This window comes from Piliocolobus tephrosceles, chromosome 5 (genome assembly GCF_002776525.5).
Source record: "Piliocolobus tephrosceles isolate RC106 chromosome 5, ASM277652v3, whole genome shotgun sequence".
Taxonomy (NCBI): domain Eukaryota; kingdom Metazoa; phylum Chordata; class Mammalia; order Primates; family Cercopithecidae; genus Piliocolobus; species Piliocolobus tephrosceles.
Window position 1 is genome coordinate 27,279,016 of NC_045438.1, and position 22,001 is coordinate 27,301,016.

Below are 22,001 nucleotides of genomic sequence, written 5' to 3' on the forward strand. Positions count from 1 at the left end.
CCTCGCCCGGCTAGTTTTTTGTATTTTTAGTAGAGACGGGGTTTCACCGTGTTAGCCAGGCTGGTCTCGATCTCCTGACCTCGTGATCTGCCCATCTCGGCCTCCCAAAGTGCTGGGATTACAGGCTTGAGCCACCGCGCCCGGCCGTATTTTTTTTTTTTTTTTTTACAGACAATGTCTTTCTCCGTTGCACAAGCTAGAGTGCAGTACCCAATCATCACTCACTGCAGCCTTTCACTACTGAGCTCAAGCAATCCTCCAGCCTCAGCATCCAAAATAGTTGGGACTACAAGCATGCACCACTATGCCTGGTTATTATTATTTTTGTGTGCGTGTAGAGACAAGGGCTTGCTATTTTTGCCTACCAGACTAACTTTATTAGGGATAGTAATCAATCCTATAAATGCACAAATCAATGGTTCCTGCCCCAATAAGGTGTTGCCAACAAGACCATATTAACAACTCAGACTGATATCACTTGTTTTAACAAGCTTTGAAGGATATTATATTTGACATTCTGTCATAAATGCAAAAGTGTACAGAATAGATATATCCTTTTTGTCATTGCTCACATAAAAGACAACATGTGATGCAACTGTAATGCCAATAAATCAGGTGACAAGAACAATAAGAGTCTTGACCTAAAAGGACACCCCTTACTCTTTCAAAGCATTAGCCTCTGGAAAGGTAAATGCTGATATGACATCTTGCCCCTTCTCTGTCCCCTACCCTTTACTTGACTACATTTGAAAGCAACAGGAAAAACTCTTAACAAAATTATATGCTTTTCCAAAATGTGTTGGCAACTGGAAGCAGCCTGTAGTATAACTGTCAATGAGCAAGGAGCAAGGATAGAGTACTTTCAGCCAATGGTGTGCCAAATTGTGAACAAATTGTGGAGTCCAGGAAAGATCTCAAGTGGATACTTCAGTGAACAGTAAGTAACTGAGAAATTCAAAGGATTGCCCCTACAGACTCCTGAACCTAAATTAAAGGTAAAAATAACAGCCCTCAAAGCAATTAGCAGGCTTCACCTGGGATCTGTATTCCTGATAAGAATTAGCTGGGAAAGGGCACAATGTACTTTGCAAAATTTGAAATGTTGCCTAAGGAGTAAGCAATCACCTGGGTTCTTCTGGCAATCTCAGCGCTCACCTTTCCTGGCTGTGGGTTTGTCCAATACCCTAGTACAAATAGATTGAAAGTCAGAGCCTGAATCACACTGGTTAAAATTTATGGCTTCTCCTGTACATTATCATATTTAAGCATACTACTATGTAGTGTTTTCATTATATAGATCTCCCAATCTCAGTTACTCATTTTCTGATTCAGTATCCTTTAGGTATTATTGTGATGAACACATGTAGCAGTCTGCTTTCCAAATAATAAGTGAGCCATGATTCTGGGGTCCAGGACAAGCATGTACACATCCCTACTTTTAGAACTGTTTCATATTTAAATTTAGATGTGCCATAGAAGTTGTGAAGTTTTGTTAATGCTCCTTTATTAAGACTGAATCTGATCAAACAGTACAGCAAAATGATAACAACTGAAGAAATTTACTTTTTTTTTATTGTTTTTGAGATGGAGTCTCACTGTCACCAGGCTGGAGTGCAGTGGCACAATGTCGGCTTACTGCAACTTCTGCCTCCTGGGTTCAAGCGATTCTCCTGCCTCAGCCTCCTGAGTAGCTGGGACTACAGGTGTGCACTACCACGCCCAACTAAATTTTGCACTTTTAGTAGAGACGGGGTTTCAACATGTTGGCCAGGATGGTCTAGATTTCCTGGCCTCATGATTCACCCACCTCAGCCTCCCAAGGTTCTGGGATTACAGGCATGAGCCACCACTCCCGGTCTAAGAAATTTAATTTTTAAATGAAGATGAGTAGCCGGGCGGTGGTTCATGCCTATAATCCCAACACTTTGGAAGGCCGAGGCGGGCAGATCACTTAAGGTCGGGAGCTCAAGACCCGCCTGACCAACAGGAAGAAACCCCATCTCTACTAAAAATACAAAATTAGCCATGCATGGTGGCACACACCTGCAATCCCAGAACTTTGGGAGGCTACTCGGGAGGCTGAGGCAGGAGAATCACTTGAACCTGGGAGGCGGAGATTGCAGTAAACCGAGATCATGCCATTGCACTCCAGCCAGGGCAACAACAGCAAAACTTTGTCTCAAAAAAGATAAATGAATACACAAAATAAAAAAATAACTGAAGATGAGTTTATGAAGACAGTTGCTGCCACCACAATCACAAAGAAGACCTAGGTTAGTAGGAGCATCCAGTCAGAACACAAAGTTGCAAATACTGTAAGGACATTGTAAGGACATTATCTCAGTGAGATTCCAACCTGCAGTGCAAAGAGCTTCTCTGGTAAGAAAGTTAACAGGGATTTCTAATATCTGGACTGCACAAGTGTTACACAAAGAAAAGAGAAGTTTGTGTCAATTAAAGCTAGAAAAGATAGTGTTAAAAAGTTGGAAAAATAAAAGAAATCTAAAGCTCGAGTCAAACATAAAATCCTTCTCAAAGTTTGGAAAGGTTTTCCTCTGTGTTGACAGGCCAAAGAGCAATTCCGCAAATGAGCTAATAATTGTCAAAACTTTAGCCAGACCTTTCCACCATGTGCCAGGACTAAGTGGCTTTACTCAGAGGACAGCAGCTTGAAAAAGTCTTGGGGTTCAAATAGATTTGAACTAAGGAAAATTAAACAGCTAGACAACCTTCAAAAAGAAAAAAAGAAAAATGTTATATAGAATTCATAAACACATGTTCTAAAGGCCAGTGCATTTGTTTAGCATATGTGTCAAATGCAAACAGAAGCAATACTGATATTCCTTCCTCATTCTATAACCATTGGGGAAACAATATACCAACATTCTTAGGCATTAAAGAGATCCCTCTTATCTTGTTGATTAATTCTAATTATCTCATTCTAAATCTGAGTGCTACTCCCAGATAGGACATAATACTTACTGGGATGGGCACTGGGTGGAGTGGCAGAGATTTCATTCCTCCACTTTCTGGTCAATTCTTATTTTAACCTTATTCCCAATTTAGAATTTTCATTATTTTATCATCTGAGATTAAATCGTTCTAGAAGGTAAGAAATTGTTTGTAGGTCAAAAACTTTCTACCTCCCTCAACCCACCTAGAGAATTTTAAATGCATTTTCCAAAGATGTTGGGTAGGTTTTTATACATGGCGAGAATCTGATCTCTACAAAAAAATTTTTAAAAATTAGCCAGGTATGGTGGCGCACGCCTGCAGTCCCAGCTACTCTGAAGGCTGAGGCAAGAGGACTGCTTGAGCCCAGGAGGTTGAGGCCGCAGAGAGCTATGTTCACACCACTGCATTCCAGCCTAGATGACAGAGTAAAAGAATAAATTTGCCTCTTGTTTTCATAAACACTGGATTATATTCTATAAAGTGATGCTTGTGGTCTTTGCTATCAGCATATTGAGTTGATTTACTTCAGGCTTCCTATTATCTATTCTCTGGTGGTTTTATTTTAAAGTAAAAGATAATGTAGTTAGAAATTTTAAAAGATAACAGCGTGAGATTAGATATTCTGCAAACATTGGCAATTTCATTAACAATAATAACTAAAACAGACAAATTTTAGTAGTGTGTCAGGCACTCATTTAAGCACTGTAACTCAATATTTCTCAAAACTTCTATCTGAAATGAACACTTTCCCATTTTGAAGATGTGGAAACTGAAGGAAAGTGGTCAGATCATGTAGTAATAACATGTTGGAACGTATATTCTCACTCAAGCAGTCAAGTTCCAATGTCCGCATTCTTTAACACTATGCTCTATACTATGTGTGGAGATCAGCATTTGATAAGTATTCTTTTACTTAAACATAAAATGGGCATAAAATATCAGTGACTTAACACAAAATAGTTTTTTAAATTTCTATATTTGAACCTTGGGTATATGTAATTTGGTAATTTTAATTTGGCTTAGAAAAAATTTACACTTCTCCAAAATTGTTTTTTTCTCCTTAATTCACACACTAGAGACCACGTGGGCCTCCTTTGAGACTGAAGTTCAAAATCCCCATTTCCTGGTAAGACCATGAATGTATTTAAATAACTACTGTTGTCCCCTTCATAATGAATGACCAAAAAGTGCCTTATGGGATTGCAGGTGCCAGGGCAATTAGGTGATGGTCATAGCCCACCCTCATTCCTGGATGATAGGACTCTGCCAGCCACTGGCCTCCCTCTCTTGTTGATGCCTACTACCCAGGGCAATGGGCTGCAGAAGCAATAGCAGAGAGAGGGCTGATCAAAGTCCAGGCAACAGAGGCAGTTCATAAGCAGCTGCAGGTCAGAGCAAATAGGATTCTGCAGCCAAACAACCAAGGATTCTGCACGTGAATGTTCAGGTTGTAAATGCACACTGACATACACCGTAGTCTAAGAGGCTGTCCACCAATCTTCCCGATCCTGCTTCCAGAGGGAGAGTTAGTGACAGCAAACCTCCAGAAAACAAATGTGCTCTCTCCTCTGCCTGACTTTGTTTACATTTCGGATTACTCAACTTTCGGGAAATTCCACTTGGTGGAATTTTACTATCATTGTGGCAATGTTTTTGTAATTCTTTTTCGGTAGGCTTTTACTTGTTTGAGTAGTTTCAAGACCATGGGAAGACTACAGACGGACTGGAATTATCCTAGGCAAATTCTGAAGTGAATCAGCAAACTGAGACAGACAGAGCTTTGATACTTGCCACATCTCAGGAATATGGTCAGTTACAAAACATATGGTCAGTTACCAAAAAAGCCCCACACTTCATTTGTGAATCACTAGAAGTGGGGAGCAATGCAAATATTACCATGCCTTAAAAGGCATTAACATTATAAATGCTTCACAGGCACTGGGACAAGTTACTGTTGGCTTACTTGCCAGCACACTCAAAACCTGGCACAGCATGGGCACATAGTAAGGTGTTCAAAGATGCATGAAGTCAAAGAATAAATCAAAGAATATAAACCTCATCAGAATCATGTGCAGAACAGCTCTGATGACAAGAGCATGTTCTAGCTCGTCATGAAAAATTTTAAAAGGAAAAAAGTATACACACAGCTTTCTATATAGGATATATATAAGTACTTAAAACATGTTTACATTTCTTTAACAACTTATTTTATAACCACATAATCTATATTGAATATCTGGAGGAAATACAAATACAGTAGACCCCCTTACCCAAAGTTTCACTTTCTGTGGTTTCAGCTGCCCTTGGTCAAATGTGGTCTAAAAATATTAAATGAAAAATTTCAGGCAGGGCTCTGTGGTTCACACCTGTAATCCCAGCACTTTGGGAGGCTGAGGTGGGCGGGTCACCTTAGGTCAGGAGTTCAAGATCAGCCTGGCCAACATGGCAAAACCCCTTCTCTACTAAAAACACAAAAATTAGCCAGGAATGGTGAAGGTGGGTGCCTGTAATCCCAGCTACTTGGGAGGCTAAGGCAGGAGAATCGCTTAAACTCGGGAGGCAGAGGTTGCAGTGAGCCAAGATCATGCCACTGCACTCCAGCCTGAGCAATAAGAGCGAAACTCCGTCTAAAGAACACAAAAAAATTTCAGACATAAATAACTTTTAAATTACACACCATTCTGAGTAGCGTGACGAAATCACATGCTGTCTCACTCCATCCTACCCGGGACATGAAGCATCCCTTTGTCTAGTGTGTCCCTATTGTACAGGCCACTTGCCTGTTAGTCACTCAGTAGCCATTTCCACTGTCAATTGAAACAACATAGTATAGTATATATAAGGGTGGGCTCTATATGAGTTTCAGATATCTACTGGTCACCTTGGAATATATCCCCCAGAGATATGGGAGGGCTACCGAACTACTTGGTAGCATTAAAGTTTATTTATACATACATAGGAAGTACATATATGTGAAAAAAGTTGGGGGGGAGACTGCACTTTTTGATACATGATTGCAGAATCACCCATTATTCACAAGAACCATGCTCACTCTTCTTTATTATACCACCTTCCCCAACACTGAGAGGCACTGTATCACTTAAACATGCAAATATATGAAGTATTTATTGTTTTCATTTCCATTCTTCAGCATATACACTTTTTGTGCCTTCAGCAATACTTTCCTTATCGTCAAAGTTTCTATTCCTAACAAAATTTACATTTTTATGGTAGTTTACAAATATAAAACTACTTTCACATATATTATTCATTTTCACCTTAAAAGGGTCTGGTTCAGTAGACTAGACAAGACATTAAAGTCATTCTTCATTGTAATATTCTCATTTTGGTGGTAAAGAAATGAGGATCAAGCAGAAAGGACTGCTCCCAAATCTCAGAAAGTGACAGAGCTTAAGACTGGAACACAAGTCATCCTGTAGCAAGGCCAATGCTCTGGGCATTCAACAGCCTCCTGCATAGATCTCCAAAGGCTTTGGCTCTGAAGTAGGTTGCTGCCAGCTCCTTCACCTCATTCATATATTTCCTGAGCATTTAAGTGCTGGTTTAGATAAAGGGGCATAACGAGTCAACACTAGATAGCAATCTGCTCCAACTGACCAGGTGGTTAGGGCAAATTATTACAAACTTCATCATTTAGTACTGACAGTCATCACATAAGGACATAAATAAGACAGAAAAAGAGTCATAAGTTATTATAATAAGTTATCTATGATAATAGACAAAAGTGTATGAAAACAAGCCTCCAGTGACAGAGAGAAGCATGATGAAGTCAGTAAACCTTCCTTCTCAACCACTGCCTTCACCCCTATGTGTCAGGCCAACTGCCCTGGCCATTGAAGGGCCATTACAGACCTTTAACGTGCCTGGGGACTATCCCCTGGCCTCAACTGGCACAGCCATGGTCCTCAGTCAAATCCACTAGCACTAACATGTGACTAAAACAGCCTGGGTAAAACTCTCATTAGGAGAGGAGGTAGCAAGGCAAACAGCTGCTACTTCTCTGTATTTTATTCATTACTAAGTACCTCAAGATATTTCTTATAGCAACTCTTCCTAATATCCCATGTTGCTCAAATATACATAATAAAGTGAGGCAGCAGAGGTTAGAAGATCAAAATTAAAAATAAAATCACCATCATCTCTTGAGCTTTTCAAAAATAGTAGAGTTAGTAGGTTTTGTCTGTGTCAATATCATTGACCATAGCTTACTTTACCCTTTGCTTTCTATTAAAAATAAATAAATGCATACATGCAAACACCTATACATGCATATATATATAAATTCTATCAGGATATCTGAAAACCAAGCAGTTATCCAAGATGGTCTCCTGCATTCACAGACATATTATCACCTTATATTCAATTACTATTCAATTGGATTCAATTACTATTCAAATCCAATCATTAAGTCGGGTTTATATTTGGAAATACTGTTTCAGAAATTTGGAATACAAATCAAAATTTTTTAATCTTAAATGAGAATTATCTACATAGATTACTCTTAAGGAAAATTATATATATAGAGAGAGAGATAGAGAGAATACATTGGTATATGATATATATACACACACACACACACACACACACATACAGTAAGAACACTAACCTATACATTAAAATCTTTAATTTGAGCTCAAGTTCTTCCTACCTGTGTGACTTTGGGCAAGTTATGTCAAATGAAGGGGTCATTAATTTCTAACGTCTTTTTTAACACCAAATTCTATGAATTTTTAATGTTAGACTAATTCAATACTGAGGCAAGGAAAATAAAATAACAGAAATAATATAAATTCATGCTTTAAAGTAGTCCTTAAAAGGAAAGCCAACAAATACTCTCAGATTAAAAACAGGTGATCTGTAAATGTATACAAGCCTGCCAGACACAAATTGCCTCTTTCCTCTCTTTCTCTTCCACCCTTTCCCACTTAGAGATCAACTAGTAGTCCACAACAGGGAACCATCTGATCCCATTGTCTCTTCCCCATCATCTCCTACCTTCTTTCTTCCCCATCAGAAAGTTTATAAACCCTGGGCTAAGCCAATCAACCACTAACTTCCCCTCAGTCAGAGCCTTAGATTAAATGGTTGGATACATGATCTACTGGATTCAATCACTGTAAACCTTAGAGCCTTATCAGTTGCAGGCAGCAGATAATTCACATTTCCTTAAGGGACTTGAACCTGGGATCTTGTCGGGTGGGAGCTGCCACAGCCATCATGCCTCTGTATGAAGCCTAAAAAGCTCCTGGAATACCCTAGAACTAAACTGAACAGGCAGAGAAACATCATGTCTCTGGAATTATGTCAACTTCTAAATCAAGCTCCACCTGAATTGTAGTTAGGAGAGAGAAATAAATTCACCTTTTGTTGCAACCAGTCTGGGTTACATTTTCTGCCAAGATGCAACCAAAGAAATGTCTAATCTTTTAACATTTGTGTACATTCATTAACGAATCATGACTCTACCAGTGACTCACATAGCCACTTGGGACAAGTTATTACTTAACCCCTCTAGGCCTTAGTTTGTAAAATGGAGATGATCCTCATCTTAAAGGATATTGTGAGGATTTAAAATTATGTAAAACACTGATCACAGGCCCTAGCAGGTCATGGGCTCTCAGTAAATGGCAGCTCATATTGTTATTTTTGCAATTGCTTTGGGAAAAGCGCTCTTCTCCAACATGTAAAAAAAGAAAGGAACCTAATTATTGCTCATAAGAATAAAAGCAGGACTAGTAAAAAAGACAAGTTCTAGAATTTGGAGTAAAATTAGAAAAAGTAACCGTAAAACTCTTGAAGATATATGAAAGTGCTCTCTCAGAGTTTCTCCATCACTACTTCTCCTCTAACAGTGATCAGTCTCCTATTAAACCTCTTTCTTTAAACGTCAGTGTCTAAATTAAGTACATACGGAAATCATACTGATTTACAGTTAATTAATTCAATAAATTATATATTTTATATTTAAGACAATATAGGTCAGGCAGACTTTTATTTACAGTATCAAAAATGTACAGAATGTTGCTATTATCCCAAACTCCAGCTTCTGATCTCATGATACAGCCAACCATAATGGGTGAATATTAATTTTTACTTTTTGTTTTTTATTAGTCTCTGCCATAACCATGTCATTATGCTAGTATTTTCTGAATCACTAGTGAATGGAAAAAAAAAATAGCAGTTGTGATTTAATCAGAGACATCACTGTTGAAACAGCTAGCACAAGTAGACACATTTAGAATAGTAAATGGATAACAAAAAACACTTACAGGCTCATTAATAAGAAGGCAATTAGGTCTTCTGGGAAAATTCATTTCCTAAAAGAATGCTAAAGCAAGCTATAAAATGCAAGTAAAATTGTGTTTTGACATGAATAGTGTACACTGTCTATTACATCATAATTTTTCTCTTGAGAAAACTGACAAGAATTTGTTCTTAAATATGAGCACAAAAGATAATAAAAAGAACACCAGTTATATTTAATGCATTCTACCTACTAACTCCCATTCATTAAATTTGACTGTCCTATAAATGAGCTCCTTATTACAAAGATCTTAAATTACACTTAGATGAAAAAGAGAATTATAAAGCAAGAGACTGTTACTAGTAATATCAGAGGGAATAGTATTTCCTATATCAACATAACATTATGCTAAAAATGATTTGCATATAGCATGTTTGGTTCCTTAAAGAGTATGCTTATCTTTAAATATTCTTATACAAAATATTCATAACCAAAACTAGTCTTATTTTTAGTCTCTTATGAAAATTTTTTTTCAAAATCGTCTGAGCATTCTTTTAAAAATCTTCTATAGTACTGTTGTTTTGATGTGTCTGGAATGCTAAATAATACTCAAGCAAATATTGATCAGAAATATAACTCCGGGGGCCGGGCATAGTGGTTCACACCTAGGTGGTTCACACCTTCCAAAGTGCTGGTAATCCCAGCACTTTGGAAGGCTGAAATAGGAATATCACTTCAGCTCAGGAGTTCATGACCAGTCTGAGCAACATGGTAAAACCCTATCTCTACTAAAACTACAAAAGTTAGCTGGGCATGGTGGCACACCTGTAATCTCAGCTACTTGGAAGACTGTGGCAGGAGAATCTCTTGAACCCAGAAGGCAGAAGTTGCAGTGAGCCGAGATCGTTCCACTGCACTCCAGCTTGGGTGACAGGACGACACTCCATCTCCATAAAAACAAAAGAACAGAAAAGAAAGAGACAAAGAAAGGAAAAAGAAATATAAAATCCAAGGAAATGTATTACAGGTTATAATTAATCCTTTTGCAATCCTCTTGAAATTCTACAGTAAAGTGCATGTGACAATCTTTTTAAGCTGAGCTTTCTTTGTCCTAGAGCAGCATTTCTCAGAATTAAATCTTCCATCAAATCACCTGGGGATTTAATTAAAATGCAGATTCTGATTCAGTAAATCTGGGGTGGCTCTGATAGATGATCACAGATCATCACAAGTTTCCAGATGATGCTAATTATATTGGTCCATGAACCACAAAATCCCAGGACACCTTGCAGCGAGGAATACAATGACCATGAAGCAATCAGGCATCAATCCCTGGGTGGGTAGTGAGGACCCTAGAAAGCCTTCCTCTCTACTCTTGAATTTACTGAATGACCTAAGAAAAATCACATCAAGGAACTGTTGCCAGTCTGCCACTTAAGCAGCTGCTAGGTCACCTCCACTGTCCAACAAGGATTAGGGGAATTTCTGTGGCTGGTCAGCTGCAGCCTTGAACAACGTTTGGAGAATCAGCCTATGAGCAGCTGGTTAAGGAACAGGTTGCACTGGGAAGGGTTTCTATAAATAGACACCAATCTGGAGAAAGATTTATTATTTTATCCTTAAAGTATAACAGTATGGTATAGTAAACAGTATAGATTATATACAGCTTATTTTCCTCTTGTTTCTATATCTATGAAATAAAGTAATGATCTATTGTCACTACACTTTCCAAAAATGTAAGTATGGAGTTTTGATACCATCTCTAGATGCCCTTACCTTCCTTCTAACCTAAATGCTTCTACAACTAAGTCCTAGCATTGTTAAGAGGTGTGTGTGTGTGTGTGTGTATTCACACACGGGACTACATACTTACATCTTTCACATTTCCCAACAAAATAAATACAAACAATAACTCCACTACACACTATTTTATTTGCCCTTGTTTCTGAATTCCCCTTATTAAAACAATTCCTAGAATGACACCTGTTGGAGGATTCAGCCAGCACTGCCCTGTATCATCATTTTCATTATCGGCGCTCAATAATCATATTAAGTGGAAACACGGATTATTCATTTAGGACAACTTAATTTGATTCTAAAACAACTGTTAAGTGACAAAATAAGCCACGTGTAATTTTTATGGATTATCAACACACAAAGGAGAATGCCAAAAAATTCAACCAGAGTTAAGTGGGGAAATGGCAATGTTCCACGAGAGGATCTATGTGATCCTTAGATCCCAGGCCCAGTGTTTTCCAGAACCTCAACAATCTAAAAAAAACTCACAAAACTAAGTTTTCAAATCACATACACTTAGTTTTCATTATTAAAATATTAAATACAGATCAAAAGAATTCCCACAAGAATAACAAGGAAAATAAACATACTTCCCACAACAGAATCTTCATGAAACTTTAAAAACCTTTTATGTGAAACTACATTTCTTTCGGAGTATTTTCACAAAACACATTTGCACTAATGTGGAGTGTGAAGTTTATAGACTATTCAGAGTTCACAATGACGTCAAACATCATAACATTTTTTAAGTTTTCCAAAGCATAGTTGTATGTAACTCATCTCACTTATCTCAAAATATCAAGCAATATGGTTCTGAAATTGTCTAGCCCTATTTATAAAAGGGAACTCAAAGACTTTCAGAGACAGCAACAAATGAACGTTCTGTGACATTAAAAGATTAGTTCATGGATACGCACATTTGCTTTTTGCTTCAATTGAAATAAAAATTAGCCTGATTAATGTATTATTCACATACTTTGTTATCAAATACTATTTTAAGACCTATCATGAATTGGTGTCTTGTACTTTTTTTTTAGTACTATGACAAACAGCATGAGTTTTGATTAAAAAAACAAGTCATGTTCAAAAGCAATTACATCTTTTTAGGTAAAAGGAAACACCATTTGATAAAGGAACACAGACCAGACACCTATGATCAAAGCATAAAGACTGAGAAGAATACACAGAGGGAAATTTTTACATTGACAGAACTAGAAATAAATGCGTTTGGGCAAAGGCAAAGGCTGATTTCAACAAACAAGCCAAAAATAGGACTTTTTTTCCTCTTCTAAAAATTAAGTAAAAGATCAAAGACACATACACACACACACACGTGCACACACACAGAATCCCTGTGTTCTTTGTTTTGTCTTTAAGAACAATCTGTAAAGTCTCTTGATGCTTCCTGCTCTCAATCTTCCAGTATCTCTCTTCCTGCCCTCCATGAAAAGCAAGTAGGGGAAATGGGAGCAGCATAGATCCCTATTTAGCATGATTTACACTGTTTTTAATACCAGCTTGAGTAGACCTGGTACACTACACTTTAAAAATATTAGTAGCCAACACACTTTTTCTATATGGAATCATATCACATGAATTAAATATTCCTTTAAAAGCCAGAAAAACCTGTAACAAACCATCAATGCTAGAAATATGAGAGTTGGTGGGAATGCTGGCATTAGCTTTGGTTAGTGGATGAGTCATATTTCCAGTTCTTAAGGACATGTACAGCACTAAAATATATTTGGCAAAACCAAAAGGGCTGTGATCTTGTGTATATGTATGTGGGGCTCTGTTTTTGCTAGAGAAGAGTAGGAGGGAGTGTGGAAGGGGGGAGAGAGACAGAGGGGTTGATTTATTTTTCAAATTCACATTTATGAACACAAAGAGAGAGCTGTCAGCAGTACACATGCCAATGTCCAAACAGCAGCCAGACTCGCCTCTTTCCATCTGGGTAGGCCAGACACAAAACTACATCTCGCGATCTAGGAAAATCAACAGTCAGATACAAGGGGACTAGAGAGAGAAAAAACAGTTCTGGAAATGTCCAGCTACATATGATTGCTAGTGATTAGAATGTGGAGTTTTAATGAATTGAAGGACAGAGGGATATTTAGCCAATCAAAACCAAAAAAAACTAACAGGCAAACCTTAAAGCAAGCTGGCTCCAATACACCTTCCAAGCAGGTAAAAAGTGTAAGAGAAATTAATTTCACATAAAGAGACAACAAGGAGTCAGCTATTGCTCAGGTGCTGCTTAGATGAGTTACAGGGTACTAAGGATCAGGTGAGTGCACATCAACAGGGTGACACGTCAGGAGCTATAGACAAAGCAGGATCTCGAGCTGTATTTCCAGGCTCCTATCATACAAGAGAGACAATGGTCCCTCTCTAGGTCGTTGATAAGACTGCATCTAAAAAGCTACATATTATTCTCAACACAGAGTTGAAAAGCTGAACCAACAGTTAAACAAACAGCTAAAGAAATTGACTAAAAATAATTTTTTTTCTGTAGTTAGAAACACTAGGAATGTTAATAGTGACTCTTCCACGGGTCTAACTCAAGTAAGGATTTATACAAGGTAAATTTTTTAAAAATTAAGGATAATTGATCATTGTGCTGACAAAATTATGGTCTGGCCAATCTAGTATGTTTATGTTTAACAATAACTATGTTTAACAACAATTAAAATGAATGAATGGCTGAGTGAAAACACACAGATGTGCACACACACACACACACACACAAATCCTGAACAGCCTGCACTTACTGGAGAGAGAATTTGGAAGCAGTAAAAAGCCAAAACTAAGGCACTTAATGATGATTACACCCCAGATAGCTGCACAATGCTTTGCGATTTACAGTGCTAGTTCCCATAAATTACTTCATTTAATTATAAAAACCATGTGGAAAGGTCAAGTCGGGTATTATTATCCCCATTTTACAGATGAGAAAGCTGAGTTTCCAAATCACCTTACCTGCATCTGGTTTCGTCAGTCATCTAAGTCCTACAGAAAACTTTCTTATATTATGATATCAAGATATCATAGCTATACAACCCAGTGAATAAACTTTAATACTTCTTTATTCTTCTATGCCTCGGTTTCCTCAGATATGACATGGGGGTCATTTTAAGTGAGAGATGAAACTGAAAGAATATATGAGTTGAGATTTACAGAAAGTTCTGGTTTTAAAGAGGCTCACAGTGCAGCAGTTTTACACTTTAACTGTAAAAGCTAAGAAAAAAGTCACAATAATGAAAACACTCTTGCATTTTTGGTTTAAACAAAGAAAACCGAGTAAGTATATGACACATGTCATATATTTTCAATGCTCAGCCTTTCAAAATCTGATTTTGAAGCTTACTACATTAGGGACCACATGATATCAGAAAGTAAACTGATCTCAATGAATATTATTTGAAAGACATACTTAAGATATTTTTAAATTCTCAACATGAATTTGTCCTGAACTTTTAAAGTGTGTTTATTTAAATTTCTCAAAAGGAATAAAAGTTCACTATTTAAAGAAACATATAAGAAAAAACAGAAAAATAGAATACACCTCCAATCTCTAATACATCTCTAATCTATGTCTGCAACAAATCTGACTGCCATAGAATTTTATGACAAAAAAATCAGATGATTTATGATAGCCAGAAAAAAGGAAGTATTAATAAAACAAACTTATAATTTGTGAAGAAAGGCAAATCCACAATCTGACTTTAAAAGACATTCATTTCTGGGCATACATTCCTAACGGGCAAAATCTTGAGATGCAATCGTGTGATTACTGTACTTTTCACGAATGCACATTATATTAATTAAATATACAACATAATATCAAATGTTATGCTTGTCACTAAAGAAAAGCCAGGCATATTTAGTTAAAGTACTTAGAACTAGATATCTAAGAACACAATTGTTTATTGTACATTCTAAACTCCAGGTATCAAAAAAGCTCATTTGCACATTCAGCTGGAGGAAACGTAATATTTACTTGTTAATTAAAGGGTAAATAACATCTAAAAAGAGAAAAAGAAAAGTTTCTTTACTGCTGAAAATATATCCATCAGCTGTGGCGACATTAATAGTTGCAACTCTTGAATACATGTAAGTTTAATCATGCAACTGGTAGAGTTCAAACTTTCAATTAACAAACTACAAGCCTTTTCAAGCGTAGGCTCTTGGTGCAGTGACAAACACTGTTCAGAAATCAATACTCACTCCAACTTGCCTGAATATAATGAGTTACATCAAGCACGGTTTCAATACTAACGGGCATTATATGTCAGAGATGCATGCAGTAATGCTTACTCCAGAAAGAATTCAATTAAATCATCGGATCATTCTTTGCACAGAGCTGTTACCCTCTGCGTACATCACCTATATACAGGGCTTTTCCTCTGCATGCTGCCATTTCATAATCTCTGCCTGAATGTACGACACATGCTGCCACCTGGATCTGTTGTTTAACTCCCTTTACAGAGTTCTAACGGGGGCGGGGATAAGAGGGCAATGGAAGGGAAAATAAACGATTACTCCAGAAAACAACAATTTGAGTTTATTTACAGGAAACAGGGCAGCCACAACAACGTGAGAAACTGTCAGGTACTAAGTAAGTTCTTTGCGTCCTGCGGCTTCAGCCCGGAGCGCGGCTGTCGCTTTTCCCGTCTTCTCCATCACCCTCTGGCCATCTCTTCGTCTCCATCTGCACCGCGAACCCCAGCAGCGGATGCGCTCACCAGCGAAGCTAAGCTGGGTAGGTTGGCCAGAAAAGTTGTCAGGACAGGCGGGAGGTAGACAAGTGCTTGGGAGCCCGCTCCCCAGCGTCCACCTGGTGAAACTTCAGAGCACCCAGAGGAGAGAACGAAAGAAGCAACCAACCGACATGAAGGATAACAAAACTGGAGGGGAACAGAGGGCGGGACCGGGAAAGCCGGGGTTCACGTACTTCTTTGAGCCGCTTGACCGAGAACGCCCAGGGCTACTGCGAGACGCTCCACATGTCTCCTTTTGGGTTCCCCCGGCGGAAGGCAGTCATTTACAGTCCGCTTCCAGCCCCAGGCCGGATCCGGGGGGCGCGGGGCCAGCCTGGCGGTGGTTTTGCCCGAGGAGCGGGCTCCCAGGCGCGAGTCAGGCTCCCTCCGCCGGGCGCCCAGACCTCGATCCCCATGAACGTTCGGAGTGGGTCCTTAGAACCGCATTTCAACACATCTTACAGGGCTCCGCCGACACACACACAGAACATGCTCCAGGCAGTGCCCAAGGGCACAGGGCAAGCCCAGGAGCAACCCAGCGCTGGGGGAGGAGAAATGGGACTCGGGGAGGGACGGGGAAGTAGTTAGACAATAGTCAGGGGAGGTTATTCCCGGGACAAAAAGCACCTGGCAAAGCGCGCCGAGGTCAGTCCCTTCGAATCTCCACATTTCTGACAATGGCTTCCCGGGGAATTTGTTTAAACACCCAAGTGGCAGACAGCAACAAGCCCGCACCACAAGCAACAGAGCGCCGTCACCGGAGTCGTAACTACTTTTTCTTTCTCTCTTCCCTACTAGCCCGGCGCAGGCCACGCGAGATGCCGAAGCCAGCAGGTCCCCACAATCTCCGGCTCGACCGTGCCAGCGTGCGCCCCGAGCGAGCTTCGGAGAGGAACAATGGGTGCCCCACGTCCCACCTGGCACGAACTCTGGGGACAGCCCTCCTTGTACCCTGTATGCCCCACCCCCGACGGACCGCGAGAGCTCCCCACGATCCTTGTCCCCAGTCCTGGCGGGGACCTGGCTCACTCCTCGTGAGCCCAGGACTCCGGGCGTTAGTCGGGGACGCCCCCCGGCCACTCACCTGCTGAGAACTGGCCGTGGGCCGACCCCAGGAGAGGCCAAAGGGAGAGGAACAAGAGCGCCACAAAAGCAGGCAGCGCCGCCGCCGCCGTATCCATGCCGAGTTTGGGAGAAGTTTCAAGCAGCTTTGCAAAGAGCTGCCGGAGGGATCGCCGCGAAATCCACGACGGAGGCGCGGGCTGGGCCTCGCGGGCTGAGGACCGGGAGAGGACAGCCGCCCGCCCGCACTTTTTCCTTCTTCGCGGTCGCCAAACTACCTCTGGGGCGAAAGCGTCGCCAGCGTCGCCGGCCGGCCCCGGCGGCAGCTCTCCATGCTCGGCGGAGGCTGCTCCTGTTAGTCAAGAGTTACTTTGCTCGGGGAGGGACGGGGGCGGAGCCGGGGGTGACGTCGCCCCGCGGGCTCCGGGCGCTTCTAAGGAATGCGGGCTCGGGCGCGGCGCCGCCGCCGCCTCCTGCCGGAGAGACGCGCGCCAGCGCCGGCCGCGCGCCCCGCGCCCCGCGCCGCCTTTGTTCGCTGCCTGGGCCCCGCCGCCAGCCGCCGCTCCCGGGGAGGGGGGTGTGCGGGCGGGAAAGGGGACCCGGCGCAGCTCGCTGCCGTGTTCCAGAAATCAGAGTTTGAGAGGCGAGAGTTCGGTAAGCCGTGCGGCCAGACGACCGACGACGCGCGCAGAGAAACCCCTGCCGTCCGAGGAGAGGCGTCCTGGGGTTCCGCCCCCAAGGTGGAGGTCCCCCCGAGCGGTTGCCGATAGAAAGGGGAGTGTGGAAGTGCCCTGAGGAAACACCCGCCCGCCTTGAAAACTCCCCTTTCCTTATTCTTGTAATAAAGAGTAAGACACCCCACCCCCATCGAAAACTTGTCCCTTATTCATAGAATAAAAAAAACTTGAACCAGAATAAACAATCGGTAACTTTCCAGCGTGAACAGCTGGCGTGTCTCCTTTCTGGTTTGTCCTTTGCCAAGTATTTGGATTTACTCTGCTTCACTGACTTTGCTTGTTGTTCTGAAACCTTCCGGCCCCTTTCCACTTCTCACCTAAGAACTGCATCAGAGCTTATTATCCCTTCCCTGCACCTAGGTCTGGTGGGGTTGGAAAGGGTGTGTGTGTGTGTGTGTATGTGTGTGTGTATTTATATCTAGTAGCTAGTTAAGGCATAAGTATTTAACAAAAGGACTTTTACACTGACCATGAAAACAGCTTCTTTGAAATGATTCATCTGGCAGAAAATAATGCTATATTATGACAGTAAAATATTTCACAGTTAACTACTTCAGCAGCTTGAAGTGGTTTCGCCATATGCCACCCTGCCTTACTTTCTATGGTAAGACTGTATGGTACATACGTTATTCATTTTGGTAAACTATCCCCAAAAAATAGGTATGGTCACAATTGAATAACATAACTTTGATTCAGAATTCTTATGTGTTATGTACAATTGCTAAAACAATAGTCTGTTGATTGACATCTGTCAGTTTCTCAGACATCTTAGCCCCTGTAAATCAAGACAATGTGAAATTCATTTTAATATAACCTTCACATAATTTACCAAGCCCCATATTCTTTTAATCAAATATATGTTATTAATGAGCAGACTTATGACAGAGCCTGTGGAAATAAAAACATAATAAATATACACACAAATATAGACATATATATACATATTATACACACATATATATCAGGCAGAAGAGACTTTTAAAAATTCTGTGAGAGTAGTAGCTTGCTCATTAGCACACTGACTAGCCCAACACTTGTCAATTGAGTTCAACATAGTTAAGTTCATCCTTCCTTAGGGCACAATGTAGATTTTTTTTTTTAACTCATTAACCTATACCTTTCAGCACACCATCACCATTCCATTTCTTTAATTAGAGAACATTCCTAGATCCCAGGTAACAAAAAACTGAGGGACATATTTTTCTTTTTGAGGACAATAGAACTTCCTAAAATTTAGCAGCAATTTTTCCCAGTAAAAACAAACAAAATCCTACCGTCTATATACTAATTCATCTGTTCTACTCTTGTAAGAAATGTAAAAGAAGTTCATGACGTGGTAATTTGTTTGTTTAAACACACAAACAAAAAACTTCTTTAACGATTTTCACACAGTGCCAGGACAAAGTACACACAATTCTTACCTTGCCCATTTTGGGGGACAGCTGATAGAAGATTCATTTCATGAAACTTTATTACTTTCTCTATCATGGAAGTAATAATAATAGCAGGCAATGTTTAGAAAGTTCTTCAAATGTTCTAGGCTCTAGTCTTAGAATATACAGTGTCACATTGAGACATCAAGATTTTCAGTGTTTCGTTAGTTCAGACAAAAATTCTGAAGACTTTGGTACAATTATTATTCCCATTTAACAAATAAGGAAACAGGTTATAGATTAAGTAGACTTACCCAAAGACACATACTTAAGTGAGAAGTGGGGGAGGCAATGCAAAGAGAAGAAAGGAAATTCTCAAAAGAAATCGGCAAACCAACACAGACGCTTTCTCACTAAAAATCAAAAGAATGCAATAAAACTTTTAGGTGAGTACATTATTCCTTTTGTGCATAACTAATGCTGACCAGTATGGATTGAAATCGCTTGAGTAGAAACCTTGTGAGTCTTCTACATAGCTAAGTGCTTGGCAAATATTAGGAATCAGTAGATTTTTGTTTATTTGAAAGAATAAATGAATACATGAATCAATAGAAGTATAAATTTGGTTAAACTTTTGAAAAAAAGTCAGCCTGCATTAAAAATCACTAAAATCTTCATATTCTTTCATCTAGAAGCTATTGCAAGTAAATAATCCAAAATATGAAAAACGTTATTTACAGTAAGATCTTTATCGTTTACAAAAAAGTGGAGAATATAAATATTCTACAATAGACAGATTAATAAGCATTATATAGTAGAATATCTCATAGCCACTAGAAATGAAAGTTATGACAAAAGGGTAAATTGCAAGATGGAAAAATGATTATGATCAAATGTTTGGTAAAATCATCAGAAGACATTACAGTTTCAGTTTAGAAAGATAAAAAAGTTCTGGAGAGGGATGGTGGTAATGGTTGCCTAACAACGTGAATGGGCTCAATGCCACCAAACTATATACTCAAAAATTGGCAAAATGATAAAGTTTATGCTATGTATATTTTACAACAATAAACAAAAGCAGAATACAAAAGTCTGTGTACTATGACCAAGAAAAAAGAATGCTGAAAAAATTTCAAAACATAATATTAATATAATTAGCAATAGATGTAGTATACGAAAATTTTATGGCAGCTCTTCTCTATTTTCTTACTGTTTTGGCATATGGCTACAGTATTCCTTTTGAAAGAGGACAGCTTTGTGTTCTGACTGCAGATCTACCATACACTAACTCCAATCATAACCTTAGATCTGCATTTGGCAAGTGTTTTCTGAAGAATCCCAGTTCTATCAGATTTAAATAAGTATAATTCAAAAATACAGCCTCAAGATTAAATTAGCATGGAGAACTCTGGACTGAGCAAAGTTTAACAGATTTCTTCAATATAGCAAGCTTCTTTATTGTAGGATCTTTCCCATAGTTTCCAATATGTTATTGTGCACTATAAGTCTATTGGAGAAGGAAAAACATGCATTGTTTCTCAGTTTTGGACCACAGAACCCTTTAATAGAGGAGTAGGTCTCAGGACCAGGGCTCCAGGGAACAGAATTTTGGAACATTGCCTTAAACAACATTTAGTACCACTGTGTCTTAATTTCCTTCATGTGAAAATGAAGTAATAATGTTTTTAGAGGATTGAATGATATATACATATAAATATATATATATATATTCTTGTACAGCTGCAGATTTGCTTGTAAGTATAGACATCAGGCCAGGCACGGTGGCTCACACCTGTAATCGCAGCACTTTGGGAAGCTGAGGTGGGTGGATCACGAGGTCAGGGGATCAAAACCATCCTCGCCAACATGGCGAAACCCTGTCTCTACTAAAAATACAAAAACTAACTGGGCGTGGTGGCACACACCTGTAGTCCCACTTACTCAGGAGGCTGAGGCAGGAGAATCACTTGAACCCAGGAGATGGAGGTCGCAGTGAGCAGAGATCATGCCACTGCACTCCAGCCTGGCAACAGAGTGAGACTCCATCTCAAAAAAAAAAAAAAAAAAAAAGTATAGAAATGAAAGGGCCTGGTTGATAACAGCTGCTAAATGTTATTTTCCTTGTTCACTGAAGGACTACCCACAAACTTGCATTGAGCGGAAGCAAGGTTTTTTTATTTACCCAGTGGCAGATCACGAGTGTACACACAGCATGTATTTGTAAGCAATTAGATAATATTCTCAGCTTATTAATAATAACTAATTGCTTATATTATGCTTTTTAGTTTGTAAAGCATATTCACCCACATGAATATGATAGATCATGATCTATCCTCGCTCCAACTCTGTGAAGGAGGCAAGACAGGTCTGATTAATTTCACTTAACTGAGGAGGAAAACCAAAGCTTAAAGCGATTAAAATACTTGCCCAAGGTTATGCTGCTGGCTAATAGCAGGACTGTAACTCTGACCTGGGTCTTCAGATTCTAAATCTCATTTTCTTCCCATTCCTATGTACCTAATTCTTATCTCTAAAAATTTTTATTTGAGTCAGGTGTCAAAATCCTCAAGCCAATTCTTCTTGCAGAGCCTCTTGACCTGGTAGGTAGAAATAAGCTTCTATTTTCTCTTTGAAAGAAGAAAAACACACCTATAAGCACTTTCTTACAGGAAACTTCTTACATGGGTGCGTGTGTTGTCAAGAGAATCCCCGGGGACAAGAGGGACAGGGAATTTCTGACAATAAAGCCCATGAATGGAGCAGGGACTTCCAGAGTGGAAAAAATGTGCTTGTCATACCCTTAAAAGCTATCACCCTGGATGGGCATTGGAACCTTGGATTGTAGAACAAAGCCTAACTTCTCCCTGGAGTTGCACTGTGACCTGTCTGGTTAGCTAGGCTCTTAGACCTTGACAACAGAGTATGCAGGAAAAAGAGGAATAGTGATGCCACTTGCCTGCATTTCTCAGGAAATTCTCCTCTCCATATGGTCTTAGGTAATTTCTGATCAGATGGAAAGACATACATTGTATTCACAACCAGAGTTATTTTG

At 39.7% G+C, this 22,001-nt stretch overlaps 1 protein-coding gene across 7 annotated transcripts in view; it reads right to left on the bottom strand.

The window, feature by feature from the left end:
• PTPRK (protein tyrosine phosphatase receptor type K) overlaps positions 1 to 17,215 on the bottom strand; it is a 555,246-nt gene extending 538,031 nt beyond the window's left edge. For 4 of the 7 annotated variants that reach the window (XM_023230677.2, XM_023230675.2, XM_023230673.2 and 1 more), the window contains exon 1: positions 16,862 to 17,193. In XM_023230677.2, coding sequence (XP_023086445.1) covers positions 16,862 to 16,958 — 97 coding nt within the window. In that variant the 5' untranslated portion in view covers positions 16,959 to 17,193. Of the gene's footprint in view, positions 1 to 16,861 lie in introns of all 7 variants that reach the window. The other 3 variants (XM_023230676.2, XM_023230674.2, XM_023230680.2) reach the window with 3 other exon arrangements.
• Between the last annotated feature and the right edge of the window lie 4,786 nt (positions 17,216 to 22,001).